At 34.4% G+C, this 27,811-nt stretch overlaps 1 protein-coding gene across 1 annotated transcript; it reads right to left on the bottom strand.

Annotated features, from left to right (window-relative positions):
* On the bottom strand, nt 1-27,696 carry LOC104166550 (echinoderm microtubule-associated protein-like 5; the record flags this gene model as incomplete). The annotated part of the gene is made up of 12 exons (XM_009706515.1): nt 1-119; nt 499-605; nt 2,435-2,602; nt 4,485-4,697; nt 7,520-7,776; nt 8,538-8,675; nt 9,797-9,998; nt 12,459-12,594; nt 20,425-20,610; nt 23,227-23,295; nt 23,871-23,969; nt 27,537-27,696. Coding segments are annotated over 12 exons (1,854 nt in total), but the record flags the coding sequence as incomplete, so codon positions are not given.
* Between the last annotated feature and the right edge of the window lie 115 nt (nt 27,697-27,811).

Raw genomic sequence — 27,811 nt, 5'->3', positions numbered from 1 at the left:
CCATGAACAAAATGTAATCTTATACTGTTCCCTGGAGCACGCTCTCGTCTCTTAGAAGCTGCACTTTTTCTTTTTTCTTTGCATTGCTCTTTAAGTTGAGGTAGATCTTCTTTGTAAACCTTTAAGAAAGAGCACACTTATAAATTCAGAGATTCACAAGAGAAGCATGTTTCTGAGAATTCAGACATCACCCACAAAAATGTTATTCTGACATCACTGAAAAAAATCTCCGATAACTGTAGCCGGTTATTGTATAATGTAACTTGCTTTTAAATTACAACCAAAACTCTAATGGAACATGCTAGGAATACATGTAATCGCTTTTTTTTTCTCCATTGTATCTTAATATTTTGAATGCATCAAATAATTAGAATTCTAAAGGTTTTGGTCCTGCTCAGCTCTCAGTCTCCTCAGTTTTCAGATTTCAACAGGTCTCCATAAAAGACCAACATAAACCCTGTGAAGCATTCCAAATGCCATTAAAACTAAAATCTTTACCTGTCGACGATAGGTGATCTGTGTCTCTTGTTCAATTTCAGAGTCCAGCTCTGGAACATCAGACTGATCCGAATCTGATTCATCACTATTAGAATCAACCAGACTCTCTGCCACCAAGAAAACAGAAACAGAAAATGAAGCAACCTAAAGTACAAGCCAGAAAGTGTTTAAACTAACTACTTAATGTTTCTTATTTGGTAATCAATGCTCATATTAACTACAACATAAACTGCTAATAAATGACAGGCTGACAGGATCAATTCTGCTAATACAGTAGATATAAGTCAATTTATAAGTATGGTAATTCTTTTTGTTTTGTTTTTGGGAGTGAGTTAACTGTCACTCATTAAAATTACTTCATCATAATCATGTTAGGAGGAAAGGAATAAAGAAGAGAACGAAGTAATGAGTATAAAGCAGAAACTAAGATTTGCAGAAAACTAACAAGAGAAGTAAAGAGCTCCAAAGAGAAACTTGTGGTTAGGTGAGCAGCAATTTTTCAGGCAGATTAGGAAAAAAACTCAAAACATGTACAGGAAGAAAGTGGTAACATTTTTGATGACTGTGAAGAAAAAGAGTAGTCATTTAATGTTTCGGTTTTACAGCTGGGGAAAGTCAGATAACGTTGTCGCACAGAGCTTCATTCCAACAGAAACTGAAAAGAATTTCCTGGTTGATAAATGATAATATATTTAGATCTTTCTGCAACCTTTGATTTAATGTTACAAATTTTTTTATCAAGAAACCAGACACAAAATTAGTCTAGAACACAAATGGATTTTAAAAGATCTCAAAATGTAATTGCAAAGAGAGAATCGCCAGTTAGTAAGAAATGTTTCTAGAAATATGCAATAAAGAGCAATCTTTGGAACTATACTACTTCACATTTTTATCAGTGATCTGGAGAAAAACAATATTGTACCAACAAAGGTAGCAGATTAGAGAGTTAGAAAAGCCATTAACAGGACAATTATCAAGTGTGACAAAACAGATCTATGTTGCACATACTGTCAGACAGGTTATATATCCATGAACAAGGAATCTAAACAATATTTACTATATTGAAATTTTATCTTGGGAAGCAGTAGCTAATGATAAATTTGGGTCATGGAACATAATTACTTGAAAACTAATCCATATCATGAAGGATCAAACCAGATAAAGGCTTTTTGGAGGCTTCATCAAGGAGATAAAGAGAACTATTGCTTCTTTCTACATTTGGCATTGACAAGGCTAGCACCAAATCAGCATTCATCTACCTATTAGCTGGGTCCACACTGATACATATTCATCTGATCTTAGCAATTAAAGGGTGAAACAGCCTATTTCATTGTAATTCTATATACTTATTTCCCCAAAGGACTCTTTAAATTCCTTTAGGAATTTCCAAGTGAAGCACTCAGTTAATTGTTTGCTTTTGGGAAACTCAGTCATGAGAATAATTGCTGTATTAGTCACCGTTGGAAACATGATCTACATTTTTTCCCAAGCATTAAACACCTACAGTCTGCTTTAAAACAAACAAAAGCATTACAATGCTTAAATTAGCATCTAAATACTTCAAAATTTTAATTTAATGAGTATATACATCTTTTTATTTCCAGTGACATCTGGGCATCCAGTTGTTGTCAATGTAGTAAAGGATGATATGTATAGAATTCATAAATTCGTATCTAGGATCCGAACTTTTAAATTTTCCCTTTGCACAGGGAACACAGCGGTGGATTTTTTCACAATCTTGCTAGACTGAGCATGCAGGGTACAGGCAAGTATTAGGCAATGCGATCAGGTACTTCAGGCAGCTGCAAAGTTTAAAGAACAAGAATTTTATGCGGAGTGACAACTCTGAGTATTTATTTTCACTTGCACCAAATAATTTTACTTCTCCTTTAGCCTATCCTCCTCCCACCCTTATTTTTTTTAATAAGTTACTTACCTTGGGGTGCTATATGAAGAGAATCCTTCAACTTCCGGTCAGGGACAAATTTCCACTGAAAGACAGAATGATCAGCTCCCCCAATGGAAACAACCCACTGGTGATCATGTGACCATCTGACATTTGTCACGTGAGCAGAATGACCAAGATATTTTTTAAACTTTGCTCCTAGGACAGTAATAAAAATCTCTTTCAATATATGTGGAATAAATGTTTCAGAAGCACCTTAGGAAAACACATCAAGGAACCTTTATAAACAGTAATACAATTTATTTAAAATCTTCTAATTACTAGTGATATTTTAATTACTAGTGATATTTTAATTAACAGCAGCAACTTTTTGCAGTATTCCCAAATTCTAATCTGTTTTTAAGATAAATTTTTTAATCTGGATTCCAGGATATAATATCTTTAACAAGTCAAACACAAAGAGAGAAGAAATATGATAGTGCTGTATGAGGTGTACTAACAGAAGATTTTTTAAAATTTTATTGTATTTATTTTATTTTTTACAAATCAAGATTTTGCCAATTATTATTTCTACACTGAAAAGATGCAGTGATGTAAATGTTAAATGACGTGTATATTTAGCTCTGTGAAAGCACCTCCATATGTGCGCTCGTAGCACTGGTTCCCACTGTTTGTGCAATTTGAGCGCTAAGCACTTCTAGCAATTCATATCCCAACACCTTTAGCAGTAGTATAACTACATCAATTAATGTTTTCACTGACTACTACATAATTACAACACAATCACTGGATCAGTTACAGCACTCCATTATACAGTTTCTTGTGCCTTTTCTTTAGTTTTGTAATTCTAGTGCAAAACGGGATAAAAAGGGAATAAATTCAGTCTCCTTCAAACGGACAGAAGACTGCCTTCAAGAATGTATTTTTGGATTACCTCAGGTACCAATAAAGCCTTATCACTTTAAAAATAAAACCGGAAAGATTGAAATAAAGTGTTTTTTAATATCACCTGTTACATAAAGAGTTGAAAAAACTATGGGGGAATATCAGTCTTTTTAAAAAAATAAAAACAAAAAATCATTTCTTTAAGCACTTATTGGAAGACATATCCGAAGATCCGTCACAAATATCATGCAGATGTAGCTAGCATTAAATATGCAATGCTGCAAATTGCAATGATGCAACAGTGCAACTTTTTGTTTCCCCTTTAAAAACTTAAGAGATTTGATCTAGTCCCCAGGCAAACTTTTTATGCTAAGAGGACTCTTCTTAAAAGCTAGGGAACATTTCACAGGCTTTCCCTGATCATCATTATGTTACCAGCTTGAAGACAGAGCTCTCTGCTATTGATAATTTGTTACAGTTCAACCTGAATGGCATCTAGAATGGAGTTCTGCAAACAGCTCTGAAAAAATGAAGCTTTTCTCATCTAAAAAGATACACATCTCTCCCCTGTTCACTCAGTCCTGAACAGTAAACGCGAAAATTATACACCTAGCTTTAGGCTTCAGGTTTAAAAAATTAATGAGATTTGACTTTATTGCTAGTGAAGTTTTGAGGAAAAATATGTTGGAAAAGTTTTTAAACTTCAAACAACATACAGTGGCGTGCTCTGATTACAGGACCAATTTGCTGTTCACTTTTTTTTGCCTCTAAACATTTAGTAAAGTTATTTTTTCTAGTTCCTAGCCCAAATCTCCATCACAGATCCAGAGGAAGGAAGAAAACTACTTGAGGACCAAGGTAAAAATACATAAAGATATGTATCTCATAAAAGGGTAGATATTGCATCACCTCATGAAATTCTATAACAATAATAATAAAAAAGAACTATTTTACAAAACAAAATATATGTAAAACTTTTGGCTATCCTATTCAAAATGCAAATAAAATAATGTTACTATTAAGAGTTCCTAACACACCAGCCTATTACTGTTTTCCACCTTTAAGGTCAAACTAAACTTCTAAGAATAAATATTGGCCATTTATGTAATTTTCAAAAATGTCATTTTCTAAAACCTTTTTCCTGAATAACCAAAATTCAAAAATATAGGTTTATAACTGAACTTAAAGGTACTACCTCTTCTTAGACATGGGTATCGAAAGAGCTTTACTATTCCATAATCATCAGCTGTAACCATAACTTGCCCAATAAAATTTGCATCCACAGAATTTATATCATTTACATCTGAATATTTGGGCCAGATTCCATTAACTTCAAGGCCAGAAACACAGGTCCATGATGCCCACTGAATGCCTTTTAATTCCTCCTTGTTTGTTACTTCTTTTCCACCTAAGAACAAAAATAAAGAGCTATTTTTAAATATTCAAATCCAAGTGAGACAGAATTTAAAAATTACTTCTAAAACTATCCCAATCTAATATTCTCTACTATGACTAGCAGTATCAGCAGTAAGGTTTCTCAAGACTATTTAACAGAAGATCATGGGTTTGGTACTTCACAGTTTTTATTATTTCATGATATCTGCTTGAGGCTGTGTTATTTTCACAGAATCACAGAATTGGTTTGGTTGGAAGAGACCTCTGGGATCATCAAGTCCAACCTTAGCCCTAACACCGCCATGTCAACTAGACCATGGCACTAAGTGCCACATCCAGTCTTTTCTTAAACACCTCTAGAGATGGTGACTCCACCACCTCCCTGGGCAGCCCATTCCAATGCCTATATTTTTTAATGTTTATCAAAAAAACATGTAGCCATTCTAAGATAAAGTTTGGAATAATTCTGTTATTGGACTATTCTAGAATCCTGGATTATTTAGAGCAAAACCTGAAGAACTCATTTAGATCTGGTCACTGTAATTTACTGAGAATACCAATTTTATGCTTAGATCCTTATTACATTATTTCACATCAACTCTATCTGTAATAAGATTGTTCCAATCCCACAAAGTTTCATGTAAGAGCTTAAGTACTGAGTCAGACCAAAGGCCCATTTAATAGATACTGTATCCTCAGGAACGACCAGAAGCAGAGTGCAGGAGCAACGCACAAGAACAATGCAAGCAAATGTAAAAGTTGTGAGTCAGACTGAGTGTGCGCAACTGCAGAACCTGAGCAGGACACTGCCAACAATTCACCTCTCAGTCTTCAGTGGTAAACAAAATTGAAGGCAACCAGGCTGGGTATCTTCCTGTTTTCTCACTGTTAATAGGATTCTGACCAGTGGGAGGTGAGGGTATGGGATGTAAGGGGGAGCAGCTTCAGGTACTGTAAGGAGGTAAGTTTTCTATACAGAGATAGGGCAAGGGAGAACTCAAGTGGACTGGACTAAACAGAGTAAAGAAGAGCAATAGAGAAGAGATAAAGCAAAATGGCAAACAAATCAAAGAGGAAGAAAAAAAAAACAAACCACAAATCACACTCGAGGAAAAGTTTAACTACTACATACTGCTCCAAAAACTAGAAAGGAATTCAAGTGCCCTGTTTGAAGATACTTCAGCTCTGATGAATTAACTGCACCCTTTGACAAGGTTTACCTTGTAATCTCTTTCAATCACTAATCCATGTAAACAATGACTACTAATACTGGTTATATCCTTGACTAAGTCCTACAGATCTTGTATTAGGCAACTGTAAGTTCCATTTATAGTGGAATTTCAAGTGTTATATGATTCCGATCATTGTTTTGAAATATTCAGGAGATTTCTCTAACTTCACTGACTTTGTTAAACTTTTTTCATAAATGAGCTTTCACAATCCCACATTCTAATATATCAAGAAACTCCAGGCTGAAAGCTGGCTATACAACTTCAAATTGTTCCTCCTGTGTGTACATATTTGTTACAGTCTAATTAAATTCTCACTTACTATCTTTTCTTACATTTCTTGTATCTCATACAGTGCACAAAATCAAGCTTGTGCATAGAATGAATCAGACGCTTCAGCAAACAGAGTCATAAAAAGCTCCATAGAACTATGAATAATGTACAGTGCAAAGCCTAAGTATTGTATAACAAATGAAGGGACAATATAGTAAGCGGTGATGATAATAAATACTTGCCACAAATACGCTGAGTGGGAAAAATATAGTGGTATTATGTAAACAGTGTATATACACAGAAGAAACAAGTCAAACCTTGTGACAAACACTGCCCTTGACATATTGTAATTAGGACTACTTAAATTTGAAGTTTTAAAATATACGTACTATGTGACTACGTCCTCTGCAGAGGGAATTGTCTTGATAAAAACTGTTTCAAAACTATGGGACAGTTCAGTTAAGTTTTCAAGACGGCGTCGCCTTGAAAATATTTACAATAATGGGGTTGTCCCAAACTTTGATTCTGAAAACTACATTTTAATATTATGTAATATACTAATTTTCTTTAATAGTCCCCTGCTATAAAAGAGAGAAGACATATTTGAACTTGCGTTTTCAATAGACTGCTCAGTTAAATTCCATTTTGATACTTTTACTCATTTTGAAGATTGCGTGATTGAGTCATGTATGCATCACAGCTTCAATACTTCTTTTGTTTCCAGTGAGTAATTCCTAACATTGTGACATCCTTGTATCAGGTACTCTTATTTTCTCTACAGTGACCCAATTTCATTACACTTCCAAATTAATCTGCATTCTGATTGTTTCTATCTATTACAAATTTCTTACTGTAATAACTCTTTAAATTCCTCAGTTCCACTGCAAACATAGTTCTAGAAAACCAGATGACTCCTCTGAGATGCAACCTATTGATTTTTACAGCACAAGCAAATGGTAATCCATTTAATATCCAAGCTCAATAAGCACAAAGCTATTAAGCCACTGCAAAATTGAATTTTAATGCAATATTTTTCTTTTTCTGAAAAAGTGGGAGCAAAGATTTAGTTTTGAGAAATAAAATAAATTATAAGCCAGTATCTCTACCATGAAAAGATGCATTATAAAGAGTAAACATATAAGGATAAAAATATTTAACTAACTTTGCCAGAAAACACTGTACTTAGCCAAATACAGCAAATATTTATACAAACTAAGGAAAAAATTTCCCTATAATCCCATGCTTTGAACCAGGATCTATACTTGGCTGAAAACTACTATACATTCTTTCTGTAATAAGTAACAATTATCATAAAGGCAACTCAGAATCTTACCTGGCATTCTGTAAAAAAGTCTCTTCCCATTGCCATCATTGGTCTGCAAGTATTTACTGTCCGAAGACCAATCCATATGGGTGATGAAACTTAAAGATCCAATACATTCCCCAACTTTCTTATATCGTTGAACAACACCATATATATCCACAGAGCTGTCATTGGAACCAACAGCCAGGAAATTTCCATCTGGTGAATATTTCAGTTCATGAATAGCTTCTTTCCTGTCTTTGATATGAACAACCTCAGTCATATCTCTGTAGTATGAAAGAAAGCATGTCATAAGTATAGAGCAGCCTTATACTGTCAATTCCCAGTTTTAAAAAATGGACAAAATTGTGAAATGATGAAGTGAACTTTACTATCATATGTGCAAACACAATGCTGCTATTTTTAGAGTTGGGTAGGGCTTCATGGCCCAAAAAAGAGAAGGTAACAGTGACACAAAAAGGTGCTGCACCGAGCTGAGAGAGAGCAAACAAAAGGAACTGTTCAAGCTGGGTCCACAAAAAAAATTAATCAGGTGTATTACCAGTTACTTGTTCACTCAGGGAAGAAAACTTCACTGACATAAGACACAGATCTCATCTTCCCTTTAAAGCTGTGGGATCACAGCAACAAGGCAGCACTGTTTTTGTACGCATGATGCGCTGACAGCAGCATTCCAATACATGGAAACAATTTAGGAAGTAATCAAAATTTACTTCTTAATAATTCAATAATAATTAATAAAGCTAAAACTTGAAGTAAAACACTTCCTAGAACATTGCCATCCTTTGCAAATAGACCAATATACTTTTTCAAATGTGTTGTTATGGAACAACATGAACACATGTAGCACACACAACTTAAAAAATCTGAGCACCCTCAAGATCAGTAATTTAAAACAGAAATGCAACTCATCTCCTCATGTATGGTCACTACAACACACGTCAATATACATACAATTTACAAAAGTAATTAGGTAACATGCTTGAAAGAGCTAATAACGTATCTATTTTTAATTTTTGCAACATACCTGACTCGAAGCACAGTGAAAGAGCCATCCTTCATTCCAAGAGCGAGATGGATTCCATCAGTACTAACTGCGGCACAGCGAATGGGTTCCTCCATATTGCACCGCGCAATCAGAGCATGGTCTATTAAACTCCAAATTCTAAAATAAAGTAAGAATTATAAATGTAAGGAGTGGTTTGTAGCTGTGTCACAGATAGCATGAAGCCTGCAATTTCTGCAGAATGCCAGATATGGTAGCATTCCTTTTTAAAATAATTTTCCACAAGGAAAATCTAAGACAAAGGTGTGACTTTTTCATACACCAAAGAATATTCTTATATTTAAAATAGCAAAAAATATCTAATGAGAAAATGCAGGGGCAGATTAATTTTCTTTGACTTTCTGAATACAAAAAGAATGACAACATAAACTTTTAGACCACTCTGTGAAAATTCCACTATGTTGCTAATCATTTTAGCCAAGAAGAACATTAAAGAACAATTAAAGACTTTGTTCATTAAACATATCCTCTCCTATTAACAAGCCATTATTAGTGACTCCTTACATACAACTAGAAAACATTATAACATGTAAGTTTTTACTTAGAGATACCTTACAACAGCTATCATTTACAAGATATACCTGGAAATCTAGAGCATTATTTCAGTATTCATAACTCAACTACCGTTTTGCTTAACCACATTACACTTAAGATATTTAATAAAAATGCCAACACATTTAATTTCTAAGACATAAAAGAAAAGGTGTTTCTGCCAAAAAAAGATGAACTTGTAAAAGAGTAATTTACTGGATTTTCTCAGAATATAGGTTTTATTTACTATGAATGCATTAAGTTTGATGAAACTCCCAAGCTAAAAGTTAATTCGCAGCATGTAAGAAAATGAAGATGGTAAGAGTAAAAACTGTAAGTTTTTATTACAATTTTTTTCATTGTGAAATTTGAAAAAATTTTCATTCATTTTGTGAATGTCTAAAGTAACTCTTGAAAAGGAAACACAGGATACTTGTGTATGAGTGCTTAATGTTAGGTTAAATGAAATTTGTTCAAATTTTGTACATTTCATTTTTGTGAAATACACATTTCCACTGTATTTTATTACTGGAGAGCACTAATTTCATGCATAACTTAGCTGGTTCAGAAGCACTTCAATGTCACATTTTAATACCTTTAAAATGTATACATTTCTATTAGGTTATGTACAAAATGAGCTATTTGTATAAAACTACATGCAGTGAAGTAACAAACAAACACAATTTAACCTGACTGATCGATCATCACTTCCAGTCATTGCTAGTGGTTTTGTAGGATGGACAGCCAAAGCCCACAACTCTCCTTCACAGTGCCCCTGCATTATCAGGAAAGGCTTATTACGCTCATGCACCACAATTTCAAAAATTTCACTGTCTTGTGTCCCAACGAGTATATGGTCTCCTCTCCAGCAAACACTTCTTACAGACAGACCTGTAGAAGAGATTGTTACTGAGAGATTCATCCTGAGAATTTGTGAAACAAAGGTAACATAGCACATGGCAAAACATAAAAGTAAGAAGTATCCATATACCTTCTCTTATTCCTCCCTTTACTCCTTTTATCCATTCCATATAACACATACTGCCCTTGGAATGTTAATTTTTCAAACTCAGTGTTACAAAAATTCTAAAATAAAATGTGAACCTTATTTTAATAAAGGACTTGTAGCCAATTCTTGTATTACAAGATTTCTGACAGAGAAAGATAATATTGACATTTGCATCTGAAATTATGCATTTAACGTCTTTAAATTTCAAGAAAGGTAGCAGACACCATAAATTACAATTCCTGATCAAACCGCTGACCTTAGTACTAGCTAGATGAACCTAAATTATAGAAGTGACAGAAGCATCAGTGGAACATGCATTATATGTAATATAATCAAAGAGCCCAATTCTCCCCAGCTTGTTTCTGAGATTCTTTATTACATCTTAATAGTATCTGGAATTATTTTTCCCACTAAATAGAAAATAAAAATAAATCAAACTGAAACAATATATAGAGAGATGAAAAGGGTTTATGATGGAATTCAACACATATTTCTAACAAGTGAATTAGTTTCCAGGCTTACAGCGCAGGCGGAAAAAAACTGCAAGACTTGGAAACAGTGAATGGGTGAGTTAGCAGGCCAGTCTGGTGCATCTGGACTGATGTTTTAATTCTGACAAAGACAGCTTTCAAAGCAAAGCTCCTGATCGTGTCTGCTTACCATGCTTTGCATTACAAGATAGCCTTCAAATGCACAAATAAGACTCCCTCCATATGAAACAGAACTGAAAGATGTGCTCCAGGAGCGCACTCCAACTGCAATATAATGTTCAGTTCACTGAACCAGACTAGAGTTAACGCCCCTCAAACACTCCTCAAAATGCACACATACTGTGCTACTCTAAAGCTCCACATACCAACAGATTCACTTGTATTTTGCTGCACTAGTGAATATAACTACCTTACCATTCAGCCCTATCATCTAGGCATTACATGGCTATATTGTCTACAGTGATCACAAAACAAAGAAAGAAACAACCGGAATCTTTGATGAAGGATGATCAAAACATCTGTTTTAATAATTTGGAACTTCTTACAGTAGAGGGAGATATTTTGAAAAACAATTTGACTACCTAGAGCTATCTCTAGAGTCAACTAATTGCTCTGCAAGCCATTCACAGTGATACAGAACTTGAGTTCATGTTCACGGATAAAATTACTAAGAGGTGAGGCATAGGAGCAGCAGAAAATGCAATTAAGAAAATGAGTAGAAGGACAGGTCATAAAGGCAATCCTCAAAAGACTGAAGGGAAAAGATTCAGGAAACTGAACTCATTAAAGACAGGATTTTTAAGAAGCTCCTAGCTCTGTCATGGGCATTTGACAAGTAAAAAATATGAGAATGGAGTTCATGCAAGTGATCAAGAAGAACCAAAAAAGTTCATGGCAAGAGTCTGTTCTATCAAAAGTAAAGGAGATAATCTGGAGTGGAGAACAAAGTTGAAAGAATGAAACAGGGAACAAAACACAGCTTTCAACTACATGCAACATAGCTGAGAAACAGCAGCTGAGTAAATTTAAATTTAAAACAGAGTAACTGTACCATACGCATTTAAAATGGAATGTATTCCATCTTGTTGCAATACTTCACAATCTTGGTGCAAATGCCAAGACAATTACAGAATACAAAGATTTAACTTGTAATCAGTTATTGATTGACCCTGAATATCTGATTGCCATCACACATTCTACCACATTGTCAAATTCTTGGCAAGATATTAGAAAATAACAAAGTAACTGGGGGCAAAGAAAACCAAAAGCAATACTGTAAGTGACATTATTGCTTCAGTATTCTTGTCCTGAACCACTACAGCAACAATACCTAGAACACTGACAAAACATGCTATAGACTGCTAGGTATAAAGTTTTAGCATGACATAAACTGTAATTGAAGTCATAAGTATATGTAAGCAGCGCTTTAAATACTACGAAACTGTAGATAACTTCCAAATAGTTTTTATGAAAATCTGGATAACTAGCAAATGCAATTTCTATACCCTGCTGTTTCACATCATAAATCTCACTGTCTCTTCTAAGTTCTTTTAAAGCATTAATGTTCCTTGTTAAAAACTGCTGTGCTATAGAAAAGATGTGCATTTTACTGGTTTAAAAGAAAAAAAATTAAACCTCTGTGTCTACAACTTCATAGCATGTTTTACAGTAACTTTGAAGGACTATGTGACCTTCATACTAGTGGGCATAATAAAATTTCTTTTCTAGCAAATAGTTCACAGTAACATACATGGAACAACCTCTTTGGTCTTTTTAAAGTCTTTTCTTGTTCAAAACACTGGTAAATTTCCTACATTATTGGTATATCAAAAGTGACAAACTTCTTTTTACCTTTATATCCCTGGTCTGTTTCCCTGAGATCAATCACAGTAATTGGTTTAAAATTTAAGTCCCACAAGCGAACACAGCCATCCCTGCCACCAGTGGCAAATCCCTCTTCGCATGCATTCATGCTGAAAATTCCTGCCTAAAGAGAGAGGAAAGTTATTTTTAACAATATACAGAGATTAGAGATACCAATATGGAAACTGCAACTCTTGTCCACGATGGTATCGATTGTTTTCCTGTCCTCCTGCCTGTTACGCTGCTGAAAATAGCATAAACATATGCAAATAACACAAGTTTTAAATATGAAAGAGTCAGAAATTGAAACAAACTCAAAATGAAGAGAATTCGCATTCAGTGACAAACAGTAAGATAAGAGAATTGTTGCAATACTGCTTTCATCCTGATGATGATGATTGTAGTGGTGCTGCTTCTTAACCCTAGAAAGAGTTTAGTTTCATATCCTCTTGCCTTAGGGCCTGGTCCAACTCTCAAAAATGTCATCAGGAAGATTTCCACTGATCTTCATTAGGCTTGGTTAGGGCCTTTGTTGGTATTACTCAGTAACCATGCAACCAAGCAAAAAACATTTGGATTTTTTTACATTTTAAGCCAAGGAAGATTGATTTAAAAAGTAAGTTTCGAAGCAAAATATAAGAAAAACAGTGATCATTTTACATCGTTTAAAAATACATAATATAAGCTTTTATTTTAAAGGTGGATATCAGGAAACAAAATCTAACACTTTTTTTTTTTTTTTTACTCACTTGATACATGTTTTCTTCAGGATAATGAAGAGGCAAGCATAATATATCTATTATTAAAATAAAGCTACTGTATCCACATAGCCACTATATTCGATGTAAACATGATACATTATCTAAATAGCACACACAGTCTTTTTTTTTAAAGTACCTACACAACTTGGTAGTCTTATTTTCAGAAGTGGCTCATGCATTTCAGTAAGGAAAGATACTGAAAGGCCAACTTTCACTAATAAGCCTATCAGAAGTTAAAAAAACCTGTTCTATATTTATTGAAAATACTTAATATTCAGCTATGACAAAAGAAAACAGGAAAGCATTAAAAAAATATGGAAGGGAAAATCTGTCTCTGTAACTTCTGCCCAAAAGAAGGCAGAACAGCCAACAACATACATATACCTTCTATATTATTATTCTGAAATCTCAGTTTTGTAAAGAAGTAAATATAAAGTTCCAATAGTTTCTTTGGTTGGGGGTCTGGATTTTACAGTAATGAAGCACATTAACCTCAAAAGTGAAAGCAATTTACAAAGGAGAGATTGGCTTTTAGGGGAAAATAAAGCTGTACGCTTACATAACAAATTAGCATCCAGTGTTGTGGCGCGTGAGAATTCCCAGGTACTCATGACTACTCTCTCCTACCAAGCTGTTATTTCTTCTTATAGTAAAACTAAGGAAAATATCATAATGGACTGATCATAATGAAACATGGACTGTGTTTGCTTCTCTAGCATCATGTAACAAGACTATCATTTTTCAAGTTGAGAAAAAAAGAAATCTCACAGCTTTCGCAAAAAAACCCCGTATTATTACTAGAATGTCAAATGACAATCAAAAGTGAAAGACTAGGGTGACAGAACTCAATTTTTTTGATGTGTCATGTCCATTCTCAGGATACAGACTTTTAAGACAAGCTGTATTTTCAGGAGTAGCATGTGCCTAAACAGAAATGCAGTGGAATTTTTAAGTCATAAGCAGATTAGAAGGTTAACTCCCATGATCTCTAACTTCCTGAAAATCCTCTTTCAGTTTCTTCAGGGGTCTAGAGATTTTTGAAAACAAAATCCAAACTATTTGTTTCTCTGTGTGTGTGTCTGTTTTACTGCATTAACCTTTTAGCATCACTGAGCAAACAAAAGGCTAGAGGAATTTTGGCTCATTTTGTACCATATACTGAATTCTGCCCAAGTTCTGGCATATTTACATCTTTTACAGCTCTTTCTGGAATGCAACCTTGATAATAGAATTATTGTCTTTCCTCTAATTAACTCGTTCTGAAATCCATGATTTAATTAGTCAGTATTAAAAAAAGAATCAGACATTTGGCGATGTGGGAAGCTGGCTGAATGTTCTGAAGATGAGATCAAGTGGATCCAGGATTAATCTGTTTTCCATTTCACAGAATATCCTTATCTTGAAAAGGACATACTGGTTGTCAAGGAGATTTGGCAGATGTTGTGCTTGCTCAATCTCTTGAAATGCAGTAGGACATTCTCATTTCAGTCTATGTGCCACTGGAGCAGAAGAATTAGATGAAAACTAGAAGAAAGTTCCCTTAATTAATGAGGGCTGTAAAGTACCTAATAGAAGAAGCTGAGCTTAGTTACTCTTCAGTTAATTGTTAGGCTCACATGAAATGGGGAAAAGACAGATTCTTTAATCTGGTAGCTTGGCCAGTCATAATTCTTCCACTAAATCCTTCCTTTTAGAAACTGTCAAGATTGTTAATGCAAATAAAACTTGGAGTCTTTATGCTTCTCTTAATCCTTCAGCCTAAAAATGTCATTAACAGAATTTGACTTTTGACGGTCAATAGCCTTCATAGCAGTAATGAGAGGCAAACAATTGCATTTACTTTTATCCAACTGAATAATGTGAGCAACAATGATTGAATGTGCTCCTCAATCAAAATAAAAGGTGTAAATCAAAAGTCTTCCATCTTAGTTACAAAGTTACAAAGTTACAAAGTTTGACACAGGGACTGCATTCTTCTGTTACAAATTTTTCATTACACTTCCTAATGAATGGGAAACTTCAGGAAACAACATCTCAAATCCATCAGCAGTTTCCTCAGAATGCAGAATATTCCCTATTTTTCCAATATAACCATCAAATCTGCGTTCCCTCAAATTTGAAAAAAGAGTTGAATGAGAACAAATGGAGAAATAAATGTGCAGATATAACAGAAATGATAGTTGAAAGCTGGAGAAGTACAAGAACAACATGACAAAGATGCTCTCTACTGCACGAATATTTTGCCACTGCTTGTAACCAAGAAGCTTCCAAGAGTGAGGTAGTCTCAGGTTTTCTATTGCTGCTGGGCCTATCTTGCCTTCAATGGACAAAAATAACAAGCATTAATTTATCTATATGCAGTCATTTATATAAAATCCACCACACTAATTCTGACTATGCAGTTCCTAAAACACATGACTGCAGTTAGCTATAATTAGGACCAAGCTTGAAAGAGCATATAGAAACTTCAGAAGCAATCAACTACTACTCAGCAGCATGGAGAACAGAGATACTATACCAGTTCAGTGAGAACTTCAGTGTCTCCTTTTTACTCCTAGATACAGTTCAGACGCTAATACGTAAAGCAACACATATGCTGGGCACTTATTCTAAGACATTGTCTCTCCCCATATATACTGCATAGCACAGAAATGGATTGCAAACATTTAAGGTTTGTGTCAGTAAGTTTACAGTGGAAAGCTACTACTGTGAAATTTAATCTCCCTATCCAACAAATCACCCATAAAACAATTTAAAAATGGGCATATTACTACAAAAATCTAAAATAGTTGCCTATATACCTCTCATTGGCTGAAATACGTGGACAATTACCTTTCAAATCCATGACTAGTCTAGGCAACAGGAGAAAAATACTGTATGCTTTAATCTGTTGGCACATGATACCAGTTTAAAACCATTCATTTAAGTTCATTATATTGTTTCCATCTATATTTAATTAGTATTCAGCCGACTGACATAGGAGTGCAATAGTTTTAACAGAGTTTCTGTTATTTAACCTCGAGTCTGTTATTTAACCTCAGTTTCTGACATCAATCCACACAACTTTAATGTGTACCTCTGAAAGACTATCTCAAAATAAATTATTCAGCTGCTGAGAAGGCATCTTATGTACATTTACTATGCAAGGCAAAGGCATAGCACACAAGAATCTTTTAAAACATAGTGTTTTTGAATAAGCATATTACTTTGTTTTAACACCTGAGTAACATCTTGTATATATATCTTAATAGTCATGGACTACCTTGAATTTAGAGTATGTAAACTGATAAAATAAATAGAAGACTCTATAGTCTGTTCTTTACGCTGGTACAAAAATAAGATATCTAATAAAAGATTATTTTTTTTCAGTCAAGATATGTATTAACTTTCCAGAATCGGATGCACTGTCTATAAACGACCACCTGAAGTACTACCAGTGCCAACGAACTTACGTATGCTTTTATGTTTCTCTGTTTTCTTTAGCCCTTTTAAAACTTTGATGATCAGTAGTATTATTAAGGAGACCAGCAAAATTAGAATTCGAATTTCCCATTGCTATCCAGCTTACCCTGCACATGAACTCTGTGCTTTTACTCTTAACCCCTGTTAGTTTCCATCTTTTCCTAATTTTCATTTTTACTTCTACATTAAGTGGAGTCTTCAGTCCTCTTCCAAATAATTCTCCAGTCATCCTGACCTATTTGCTTTCAACCTTTTGTTTCTACTCAAACTCAGATGGGAATCTGCTGGAAACTCTTCTTTCCTCTGTCTACAGTTCTTATTATTGCTGTGACAGAAGACAGATAATCTGGCTTTGCTGTGAATTCTTATTTTGCTTGCTAGTTTTAAAGTTGCTATCTGTTTCCTTGTTTGCTTATACTGGGACAGCATGGTTTATTTTTCACATTGAATTACTCTTAAAATAAGAAACATCTTTTCAGCTAGGGTAACTCTAACAAAGGTAGCCAACCTTTGAAAACAACTCATTTTCTATATTAATGCAGACCACTGTCAACTGGATGGACTATATCCCCACATCACTAACGTGCTTTAGAAAATGTTTTCCTGCATCTCAGATACCTACTGTTTATGCTGCAAGAAAGGAATACATGGTACTTTATACAAATAATGACATATGTTTTCCTTGAATAAATTTTCAGTTTAATTAAAGCCTGTTGCAGAGTAACGATGCAGGATGATAAACAGGTATGCTGGGATGACAATTTCATCACTAGCATATTGAACAGAAATTTGTATCAATTCTCTACTATGCGCACACTGTGCTTTTAACATCATATGCACATCACAAATGTTATCATTTACACTTAAATTTTCTTTTAAAAGAATGGACAAGAAGGACATGATTTGTAAAACTAAGTACAAAATAACTGTAAAATACAATGGTAATGGTTTAGTATGGCTGAAGAGGCACTCTTATTCCAAGCTGCTGTATTTTGTGCTTACAATAGCCTAAAATTATTATCCTTTAAGGTAATACTATATTGAAAAACAAGGTTTCATTTTGTTGGAAAGTAAGCTTCCAGAAGAGATTTTATTGGGGTTTGTTTCCCCTGAAATTGGTGAGATTTGTAGTGACTCTAATCTCTTCTGAAAACAAATTCCAAAGCCATGGACTAGTGCCCCTACTTAATTTTCAGTACTGTAAAGTACAATTCCATTGAGCCTAAAGGACAGAGCCAAAAATAGCAGGCCAGATGAGACCTACTTCAAGGTCACCTGAGCTCCATTCACTGACGCTACTAAAGATAAGGAGCAGAACACTTCAATTTGATCTTGTGGTCAACAAAGAACCTACACAGCACATAAGGTAATGGAGCAGCAAGCTCTCATCATCCTATGTTTATCAGTTGGGTCATTTCACAGTGAAACAGCAGAAAAGCACTGCATTACTCTGAGAAGTAAACTGCTGCAATTCTAAATACTCCAAGTAACAAATATGTGAATATACAGGTCAGGTGTCTCCTACAGCACGGAACAGGATGGGAGGGTATTCTCCTGATCATTTTTGGATAGGAGACAACATGCATTCTTTCCTCTGGGAATCCAGGTCTGCATACGCAATATAAGCATTTTAAAAATTTTATTTCACGAACTTCAACATTAAAAAGTAAATGTCCATGTCAACACAGGAAAATACAAAATAGAAACAAACACTACTGAACACTAAATATGAACACTAAAATCAGATCTGAAGGCATAAAGTAAGAATCAAGGAATATTTGAAGGCTAAAATATCCTCTCATACTTCTTGGTTTATAATTTAGGCCTTCTTGAATACATTTAATATTTCTATAGGTGCATGCAGGAGGGTAGGCATGTTGGTGTATACGTATTTTTTAATATACATACACTTATATGTATATAAAGAAACCTCAAATGAAAAATAGTCTAGGATATGTTTCCCATACTTATGTTCTCCATAACTTTATTTTTGTTCATAATCAGATACATGGTCATTATACAGCTGTCTGAACAAGCAATTCAATCTCTTTTAAATTAGTTAATTCAACATGCTGCAACTGTCCTGAATGTACATTTCTAAATCATCGGTAAACCAAGAGGCTCCTTACTACAGCCTGACTGCAACCTCTCCCACATACACATCACTCATCACTTCTTGTCCCCTCCATTCTACCTCATCAAATCATATACAGTGATTTTAATACTTCAGTTACATACATCATCCCACCCGGTCCAATACTGTCAGTTAAAAAAATGCATTCTTATATGAAAGAATAATTAACTGTTATTGATTTTTACCTAGAATTTCAAAGCTGCAAAACAGGAACTCATATGCTTGATTTTTCACACTATTTTAAATTGTTAATAAGGGAACTCCAAATATTATCTGGAAAGTATAATGCTTTCCAAAATGAAAATCAATCTTCAACCAGCAAATAATACAGCTTCATAAAGTTACCTTAGCAGTTTCATGCCTCTTAGCCTAAAACAAGCAGTAATTGATTGGCTTTGTTTTAAAAGTGATACTTGGACAAGTTAGAAGTTGAATCTTGCATTATATTACCGTATATGACTTACTACCATGAGAAGAAATGAAGACTCTCATAGTTTGGCATGCACAAATTAGACTGCAAACCATTAAGTGTTTTTTTGCTGTCTACTTTAACCACAAAATCATATGCTTTGAAAGAACATAGAAAATACAATGAAAACTTAAGTGGTAAAAATATAATCACTATACAACTGCATTAAACGTTTCAATTAAAAGTGAAAGAAAATCTTACCAAGTGCCTTCGAAAAATTTTATTAAACTTTCACTGATACATTTTCACTTTTCAAAGCTGTATAACTGTTCTAAAAAGCAGAATGAATACAGCAAAAGGCAGCAACACAGGACAAGGAAGAGTGATTGAGTCAAGCTCCAATGACTAAACACATGTGTCTACAACAAGCTAGGTGTTCAGGCTTACATTACAGTTCAAAGAATCAATGGACTGTAGAGAGCTATCAGACAATCAGTCAGCAGGACTCAATTCACGGAATGAGAGAATAGCTGATGGGGGAAAACTCTGCAGAGCTCCTAGCCCAAACCCCTGCTCAAGGCAGGGTCAGACAACAGCAGATTGATCAGACCTGTGTCCAGCCATGTTGTGAGTATCTCCAAATGGACAGAGATGTGGATGGAGACTCCACAGAATGTCTGGGGACCTGTTTCTTTGTTTCAACATCAATTGCCTAAATATAGGAGTTCAGGCCTTCTGAGATGTTTTTGGATTAATCAGACATCCACAAAAGAAAGTCAGATAAAGCAGATCCGTATTATTTGGGGGAGGCAGCTATATACTCTACTCCAGTATATAAAATATCATGATATACACCCACACATGGCTAACTGAACAGACTAATACTTCTCCACTTAAGCATAAACTTAAACGTATTCCAGGTTCTATTGATTACTCACGAAGTCCCCCATCAATGATAATGGGAGACAGTACATAAATATACACCTAAATGTACTTCTCAATCTACCCTTCACCTTCTACCATAACAGCAATCTTAAGCAACAGAAAGGAGAGAAAAATAAATATATTCAAATTAGACATCCTGAGTCTCTATCATTACAAACACAGACCAGGTGATCTTGCACTGCCCTTTCCAGCTCTCCAGATATTTATTTAACATTTTATATTAATTTAAAGAGATATACTTACAGCATGTGCTCCCTGTATTGTCCGTACAAGGTTGATTCCTTTCCATACATATATATCTCCATTCAGTGCACCAGAATACGTCACTTCATCCCTTGCACAGGCTAGGCACAATATAGTTTGGAGATCACCAGTTTTGCCAAAAACACCACGTTTTGGTGTCAGTGAATTGCCACACAAGCTCCAGAACTGCAACAAAGTAATTTAGAAAGATGCATAGTTCGCTAATATCCTATAATTTAATATGTACATCTGAAAGAGAAGTACCTTACCTCCAAAAGACATCATCATTCATACCCTTTCCTTTGCTTTAGTTCTCCAGTTGGTTAACAACTTTTCATGTTTTTAACCAACTTTATCCTTCCATAAAATCAGCACAGCAGACTAGCTGGGAAGGAGTTTCGGGGTATCAGCATTAAATCAAACAGAAATTATACTTCGAAAGAATTTCAAAGTCAGTTATATTTTCAGTCATTTTTGAAAAGCGTTTTATGATAGAATCATCTGATCTTTCTTTGACGTAAGACTTCCACTTTGCAAATGCTGCATTTGTACTTTATGTTACTTTAGGCATTTAAAGATGCAATCTAAGCATTTCAATTTCTGATAGGGCTGCCATTTGCTCTGTTTAAAAGCAGCTGGGTTTATTACAGACTTACCACTTCTCATCAGAATCACTGATCATGCAAAGCAACCATCTAAGGCAGATATTTTTGAGAACTTTCTAATAAACCATTAGCATATGATTACAGCAATCACATGAAAGTGAATTTCCTCCTAGGTGATCCAACAGGTACTAATGACTCCTAAAGACATGCAAAGTCTCTTGTCAGAGCACAATACTTCTCAACCAAATCTCCAGCGAAGCTCTAATTTCTGAGATCTCTGGACAAGTAGCACTTGCATATTCCCTTCAAACTCTCCTGTCCAAACATGTAAATGTGCAACCAAAAGTCAAGAAATTGCTGGAGTAATCCAGTGCAAAATCTGAAAGCATTTATTTCATCACTGCTGACAGGTTACTCTTATATTGTCTCAGCATGTTCCCTGTATACATGTTTATGAAACTGTATTTCACAGCAAGGTTCTCTGCTACCAATAATCTATTCAAAATTTTGAGCAGAGACTTCAATTAATACAGGATAATGTAAGCAGTTACAATGAACAGATTTTTGCACTAACAATACTGTAATTAAGAATTAGCCGTATACTGATTAGACAAATGCCTGTATCTTAACTAGTATTTCTTTAACCAAAGTACACAGGTCATAGTTTATGTTGTTGCTTGAGAATTAACTGCACAATCACTGCATAAATCAAACACCTAGCTACAATACGGAAGTAGGTAACATATCTAAGAAAAGTAATTCCTCAACATCAGTTCATTTGGAATTATCTAGGTAACTTGATTAAGTAGTATTACAATTTGCATAACATATCATGTAAGGAAAAAAAACTATAGTATTGCAAACATGAAAGTAATTAGTGATATCTGAAAGAACAAGAAGCAGGGATGGTTTAAGAAAAATACACATCAACAAAAATCTCTTGGCTGATCCAAATGCCTATAAATCTTTAGGATTCAGATTTTTAGTTAATGTTTTCTCAAAGGAAACACTAATTATTTTTAAAATGTTATTGTTATTTTAAAAGGCTTTGTAGAGCCTTAAAGTTGCTCAAATAAACTTTTGCTTATCTAAATAGGTATGTTTTGACATCATAAAGCCACCTTAAATACACTAAATCACTGTTGGTAAATATTAGTTTACTATTGGTGTAATGGTCCTTTTAGATCTTGAATCTTAAGATCATTACTATTCCAGCTCATGGAAATCTGTAAATGACATGCTAACCACTGTGCTAAATCAAAGACATATGCAATCTAGCCCACACATTGAACACTTTTTCCAATAAAACATTAATACATATTAATCTAAAAGTTCATTGTACAAAAAGCAACACGTTTTTCCCACCATAGGAACCCACACATAAGAGCAATACAGAACTTTCAAGCTGCCATCTACTGCTGTTATGTGGTAACACAGAACACAGTGCATGGAACAAGGCAGTGACTTTAGAAAACATATTTGATGGCAGTCAAGCATTGATAATCCTGCTGACAGAGTTAAATCTGAAAACGAAGCTGTTTCTGCACGGCAGTTGGTACATGGATCAAATATAATGACATGAATTGTCCAAATTATGAATCCTGTAACAGCTACAGAGTGCTTAAAATGACAGACATAGGAATAACAGCAGGGAAAAGAAAAGAATTAGAAAGATCAAGTGTTTTCCTTTCTCTTTCCACTGTATCCACATACTCTCTCAAACTGTAAGAAATGGGTTTTCAACTGATTTCATCTCTGCAGTGTAACAATTATTAATTGTTCAAGAATCAGAGACTCAAGTACCTGGACTGACCTTAAACGAGTTCATCCTGTCTTATGCTACTTGGGATTTCAAACAGTATGCTTTAAACAACCTAAATTTTAAATTACATTATGATCATCGCATACGATGCTACTGACATTGACAATGATGCTTCATTCCTTCTGCATTCCTTCTGTCAGGGTATGAACTCTTTTGAGCAGAGATGGTCTGTTTTCCACTATATATGTATCTTGTAAAATGTCTGCTGTAGTCAAGTGTGATCCATGATTGCAGTTCCTAAGAAGTAGTATTATTCTCACAGAGGACCTTTGATATTATAATTACTTATTCCTTTTAGATTCTATTTGTCTATATTTTATGGAGTATAAACTACTGCAGCTTAAATATTCTATGAATTAATATTTATTTCATTACCTTGATGTGTTTTACGCCACAGCTGACGAGCTTGTTTGGCTGGTACAAATCCCAAGAAATATCAAATATCTGCATAAAAAAAAAAAACAAGGATGTCAGCAGAGATGACCTTTCTAGCATGGGACAGTTAAAACAGTAAAAACTTGGAGCAAGTCAACGGACAGTCTGAAATGCTTTAAATGAAACTACTGGAATGACTTTTTTATCCTCTCATTCAATATTGAAATTGCAATGTATAGCTCTTATTAGTTCTGTTTAGTTTTTTTCCTAGAGTAATTACAACACGTTATAAAACAACATTAAGGTTCATTTACAGACTGGAAAAAATTAAGCATTTATTTGCATTTTGATTTCCCATATGGGGATTAGGGTCTAAGAAGTACATTAATTTTGCACTTCCTCTACATGCTTATAGTCTCTACAAACCATACACAAATAAATGGTGAGTTACATGTTTTACTTTAGAAATAAATGTATATATCTTAAATATCTTCACATATGTTAATACATACCGAAGCTTTATGGAAATTCAATTTCTAAATTATAAAATGTTTTTTGTTCAGACAGAGCTCTAGTATGTATACACAGACATGGTTTAATGAACTAAAATTACATTGACACTCAAATTCTTTAGTTATACTTACTCTGTCTGTATGACCAGGAGCCATTGATAACAATTTTCCTTTTCTCCAGTCCCATACACAAACTGTGTTTTTCGAATCCAAACCAACTGATACCAAACGCTAAAAATGTCCAAATTAAATAAATAAATAAAAATAACTCAATATATTAACGAAAGCTAGAGTCACCATTTTGAATGATAACAAATTCATAACATATCTGAGTTAAAAGTAATAGCTAAATTTCAATACAGAAGAAAACTAAAGATACAACACCTTATGCCAAAGCTTCCATAGATGCATCTCCAGGTATGATATCATGATCATAAAGAAGTAAGAGCTTCACAGACAACAACATCTTTCTGACTGATAATGTTTAATATATATAATTATATATAGCACATATGGCAAGCAGCAGCCAGGAGACATTTGCAAAAAGGAATAATCTCACTGAAGTTAATGAAAATACATGTGTTTACTTTTAATTACATATAACTTGCAGAATTTAAGTATTTATTCTACAAGTTCAGGAGTTATAAAGAAAAAATATTTTCTTCAATCTTCCTGGAAACAAACAAAAGATTAAAAACAGTTAAAAGTTTTGAGTCTTTTGCTTGATTCTTCAAAACATGCATGAGTAACTATTCCTTTCTGAACCCTTTCCAAACCGGAATCCAACAAGACCCCAAATGTACAAACTTCATGAAGTCTTTAATCTTCACAAAGAGTCTGAAGCCAGTTAAACTGTAAAATCAAGAAGGATAAAAAGATTGTTCCAAGAAAATACAGAAAAATAAAGTTTGAGATCTTCCTATGCTCTGCAGTCTGTCCTTGTCTTCAACTGTGAAGATATTTTGCACAGATTTCTTGACACAAATCACTGACCATATTAGCCAACAGTCTACTTTTACTGTATCTGCTAGCCAGTCAAACTGTTATTTTTCCTATAGAAATTCTCAACAGAAAGACAAACAGTATTAAAGATTGGATAAAAAGAAAATGAGTGATTTTAAGTTTTGGTTTTACAGAAAATTAAGTCTTTTTGTTCAGTTTATGCAAGAATTTTGCCATCTTAATTTTGATAAATGAAAGTTTTGCAAATCTTTAAGACAAAGTTTTTCTCACTGTTCAGCAGTTAATACCTACACGCATTAAAGACAAATTTAGTTTCAATTTTATGTAGATTATCAAAGCGAGTTTGTAAAAGCAAAAGCAAACCCCAAACTTAACTACATTTTTTCGCAAAGATAGAAACCTATTCCCAATAACATCATTTCTTTACTGTCTGAAAAGCTCCAAGATTATAAGAAGAAAAAAAACAAGCTAAATACAATTGCTATCCATGCTCCCTATTTATTAATGCCAACTTCAATTTTTCAGATACTGCAAAGTCCAACCTTTCTATTCCATCTCTGAAAACATTCTCAGATGGAACATCAGTTTCAATTCCAGCTACACTCCCAAGCAGTTCAACTCCAGTCCTACTGTAGAATGAGAGGCATAAATGCAGACTAGTTTTACAATTACTGCATACCCATCACAAAAAATTTTGGTGATGCCTTTCCAGACATAAGCCGATACACTGACTTCTCAAAAAGAGAGATTAAATTATGTTCTCAGTTCTCCTAACAACCAGAAAATCTTGTTACCAACCAGCAGATCCCCACAGTGGAGCAGAACTCAAAGAAAAGCAAAAAACTAGCGAGCTCGAGGAATAACTTACCATAAAGCAAAGAGAACTTCTCTCAACACCAGGGAGACCAGAGGGTAACCTTGGTTTTAGATAACACAGCTGCACCAGTGAATCATTAGATTCCCTAACACAATTAACAAAGAATAATAATAATAAAAAAAAAAATAATGTGTTCCTGAGCTAGTCAGACTAGTTGTGGGTGGGGAGGAGAGTGTACATGTGGCACAGCCCAACATGAAGTATAAAAACTGAACAACTAATAAAACAAGATCCACTTCAATCTATATATTCTTTCCTGGTGACTGGAGATGCCCAGCATCATGACAGTGATCATACAGACACCAGTAGTAGGAACCACATTTTTCCTGTGATTCATCTGTACATTGTAATTGCTTATGTTGTGATTTCAGCACATTGTTGTATCACTCTACTAAACCAAAATCCCATATAATGCTAAATATATCAAATAAGTATGCTAAATACCAAATATTAAACCATATTAAAGAACCTGGTCAGGGATTCTGACAAATTCAGATTTAAAAGGATGGGCAAGATGTAAACAAACATATTTTGCAGATCTTTCTGCACTGGATTTGTGTTTTACTGTATTTCCATACAGAGACAATTCTGGAAACGAAATCTTGAAAAACCTGTATCCACAAAGTTCTAACAAATGCAATGAAAAACATGACCATACAGAAATGTTGAGAAAAGCAGACAGCCTAAATTCTGACCATTTACGGCTTTAAACATAAGAATCAGTACTGGGTACTTTTAGAACAAATCACAGATCTCCATTCAGATCTCTCCAATATATACAAGGGATGCCTAACTGCATTCTACAAAAGAGACAGGAGACTTCAATCCTAATTAGATACATTTCGACCTTAAATTATTAAGGCTGTTCAAGTGAGGAAGTGACATGAGTTTACACAGGCAAGAACAACATAGCGAAATGGTATCATTGTCAAGTAGAAATGATGTTCTAGAAAAAAGCTGACTCTAGAAGTTGACTCCCTAAACAAAATGAAATCTAAATGATAAAACCTGTAGATCATTCCAACAAACACAAAACCTCCCTACAACAATTACAGCATATTTTAACAGAAATAAGTTACAGCTAGGCTTTCCTCTATTTGTGTTCAATAGAGCTCCATTTGACATTGTCTTAATAAGGACAGCAACTGGTGTCTACAATACATCCTCACTTAAGAAAGCAGTAAGTAAGGATATTGGCCTTTATAGCAAGCAAAAGGAACTAAGAATATAGCTAAATCTGAATATCACATTGCAAGGCCAAGTGGGAGGGGAAGAAGTGCTGCATAAGACCAGGAGAGCATAACTGCAGAAAGGGTTTTCATGGCTAATATCTCTTCAGCGGCTACCTAATGTGTATTTTCCATTTCTAATACATCAACCAAGAAAGCCTCTTTACTCACAGGAGTAAGTGTCTGGCAAAAATTATCTCCCTTGTAATTAGCAGCTCTGAGAACCAATTTACTACTCAGAGAAAGTTTTAAAGTAACAAAATCATAATCCAGTAAAGCCTGTTTCTTTTCCTGTAGATCCAGACATGAATCTGAACAGCCAATCAAAATGTGGAGAGTCGTCAATGCATGCAAAAAGGGGATACTGCCTGAAGACATTTGGAATCCAAGATGAGCAACACAACAGGACTGTCATCACAAGAGGTGCACAAGACACACCCCTACACAGTGAAGGTCCACCATCTCCAGTCATTTGGTGTAACCCTGAACTGTGGCCCACAGAGCACAAGAATCTCCTTATCACCTCATCTTCATTCAAAACTCTTTTGAAGTTACACTTCTCTTGCCAAATGTGAATATTTGTCAGTCACTACTAATGCCAACTTTTTTTCTCAACTTGAGAATAAGCAGATAAAATAATACACTTCCTTAAAAAAAGAAAAAGCTACATAACAAGATTTCTGACAGATAAACAATGAAGTGTTTGAAAAAAGAATATTAATTACATACCTGACCATCTAAATCAAAAGCCAAGCAAGCTATACCATGTGTGTGAACATCTTTCAGAACAGATACAGTTTGCACAGTGTATGAGTCCCACACACAGATGTATGGTTCTTTTCCAACTTGACCTGTTGCCACCAACACACGTTCAGGATGCAAAGCAAGGCTGCCAAAGAAACAGATAAAAATATTTTTGCATGAAACTTTTACATTTGCCTAGTTGACTGCATTAATATTTTTCCTTAAAAATGATTTTACAATATTTTCCCATTTAGAGTAGA

Source organism: Cariama cristata, unplaced genomic scaffold (genome assembly GCF_000690535.1).
Source record: "Cariama cristata isolate BGI_N322 unplaced genomic scaffold, ASM69053v1 scaffold10158, whole genome shotgun sequence".
NCBI classification, from domain to species: domain Eukaryota; kingdom Metazoa; phylum Chordata; class Aves; order Cariamiformes; family Cariamidae; genus Cariama; species Cariama cristata.
This window is presented reverse-complemented; position numbering and strand designations above follow the sequence as displayed.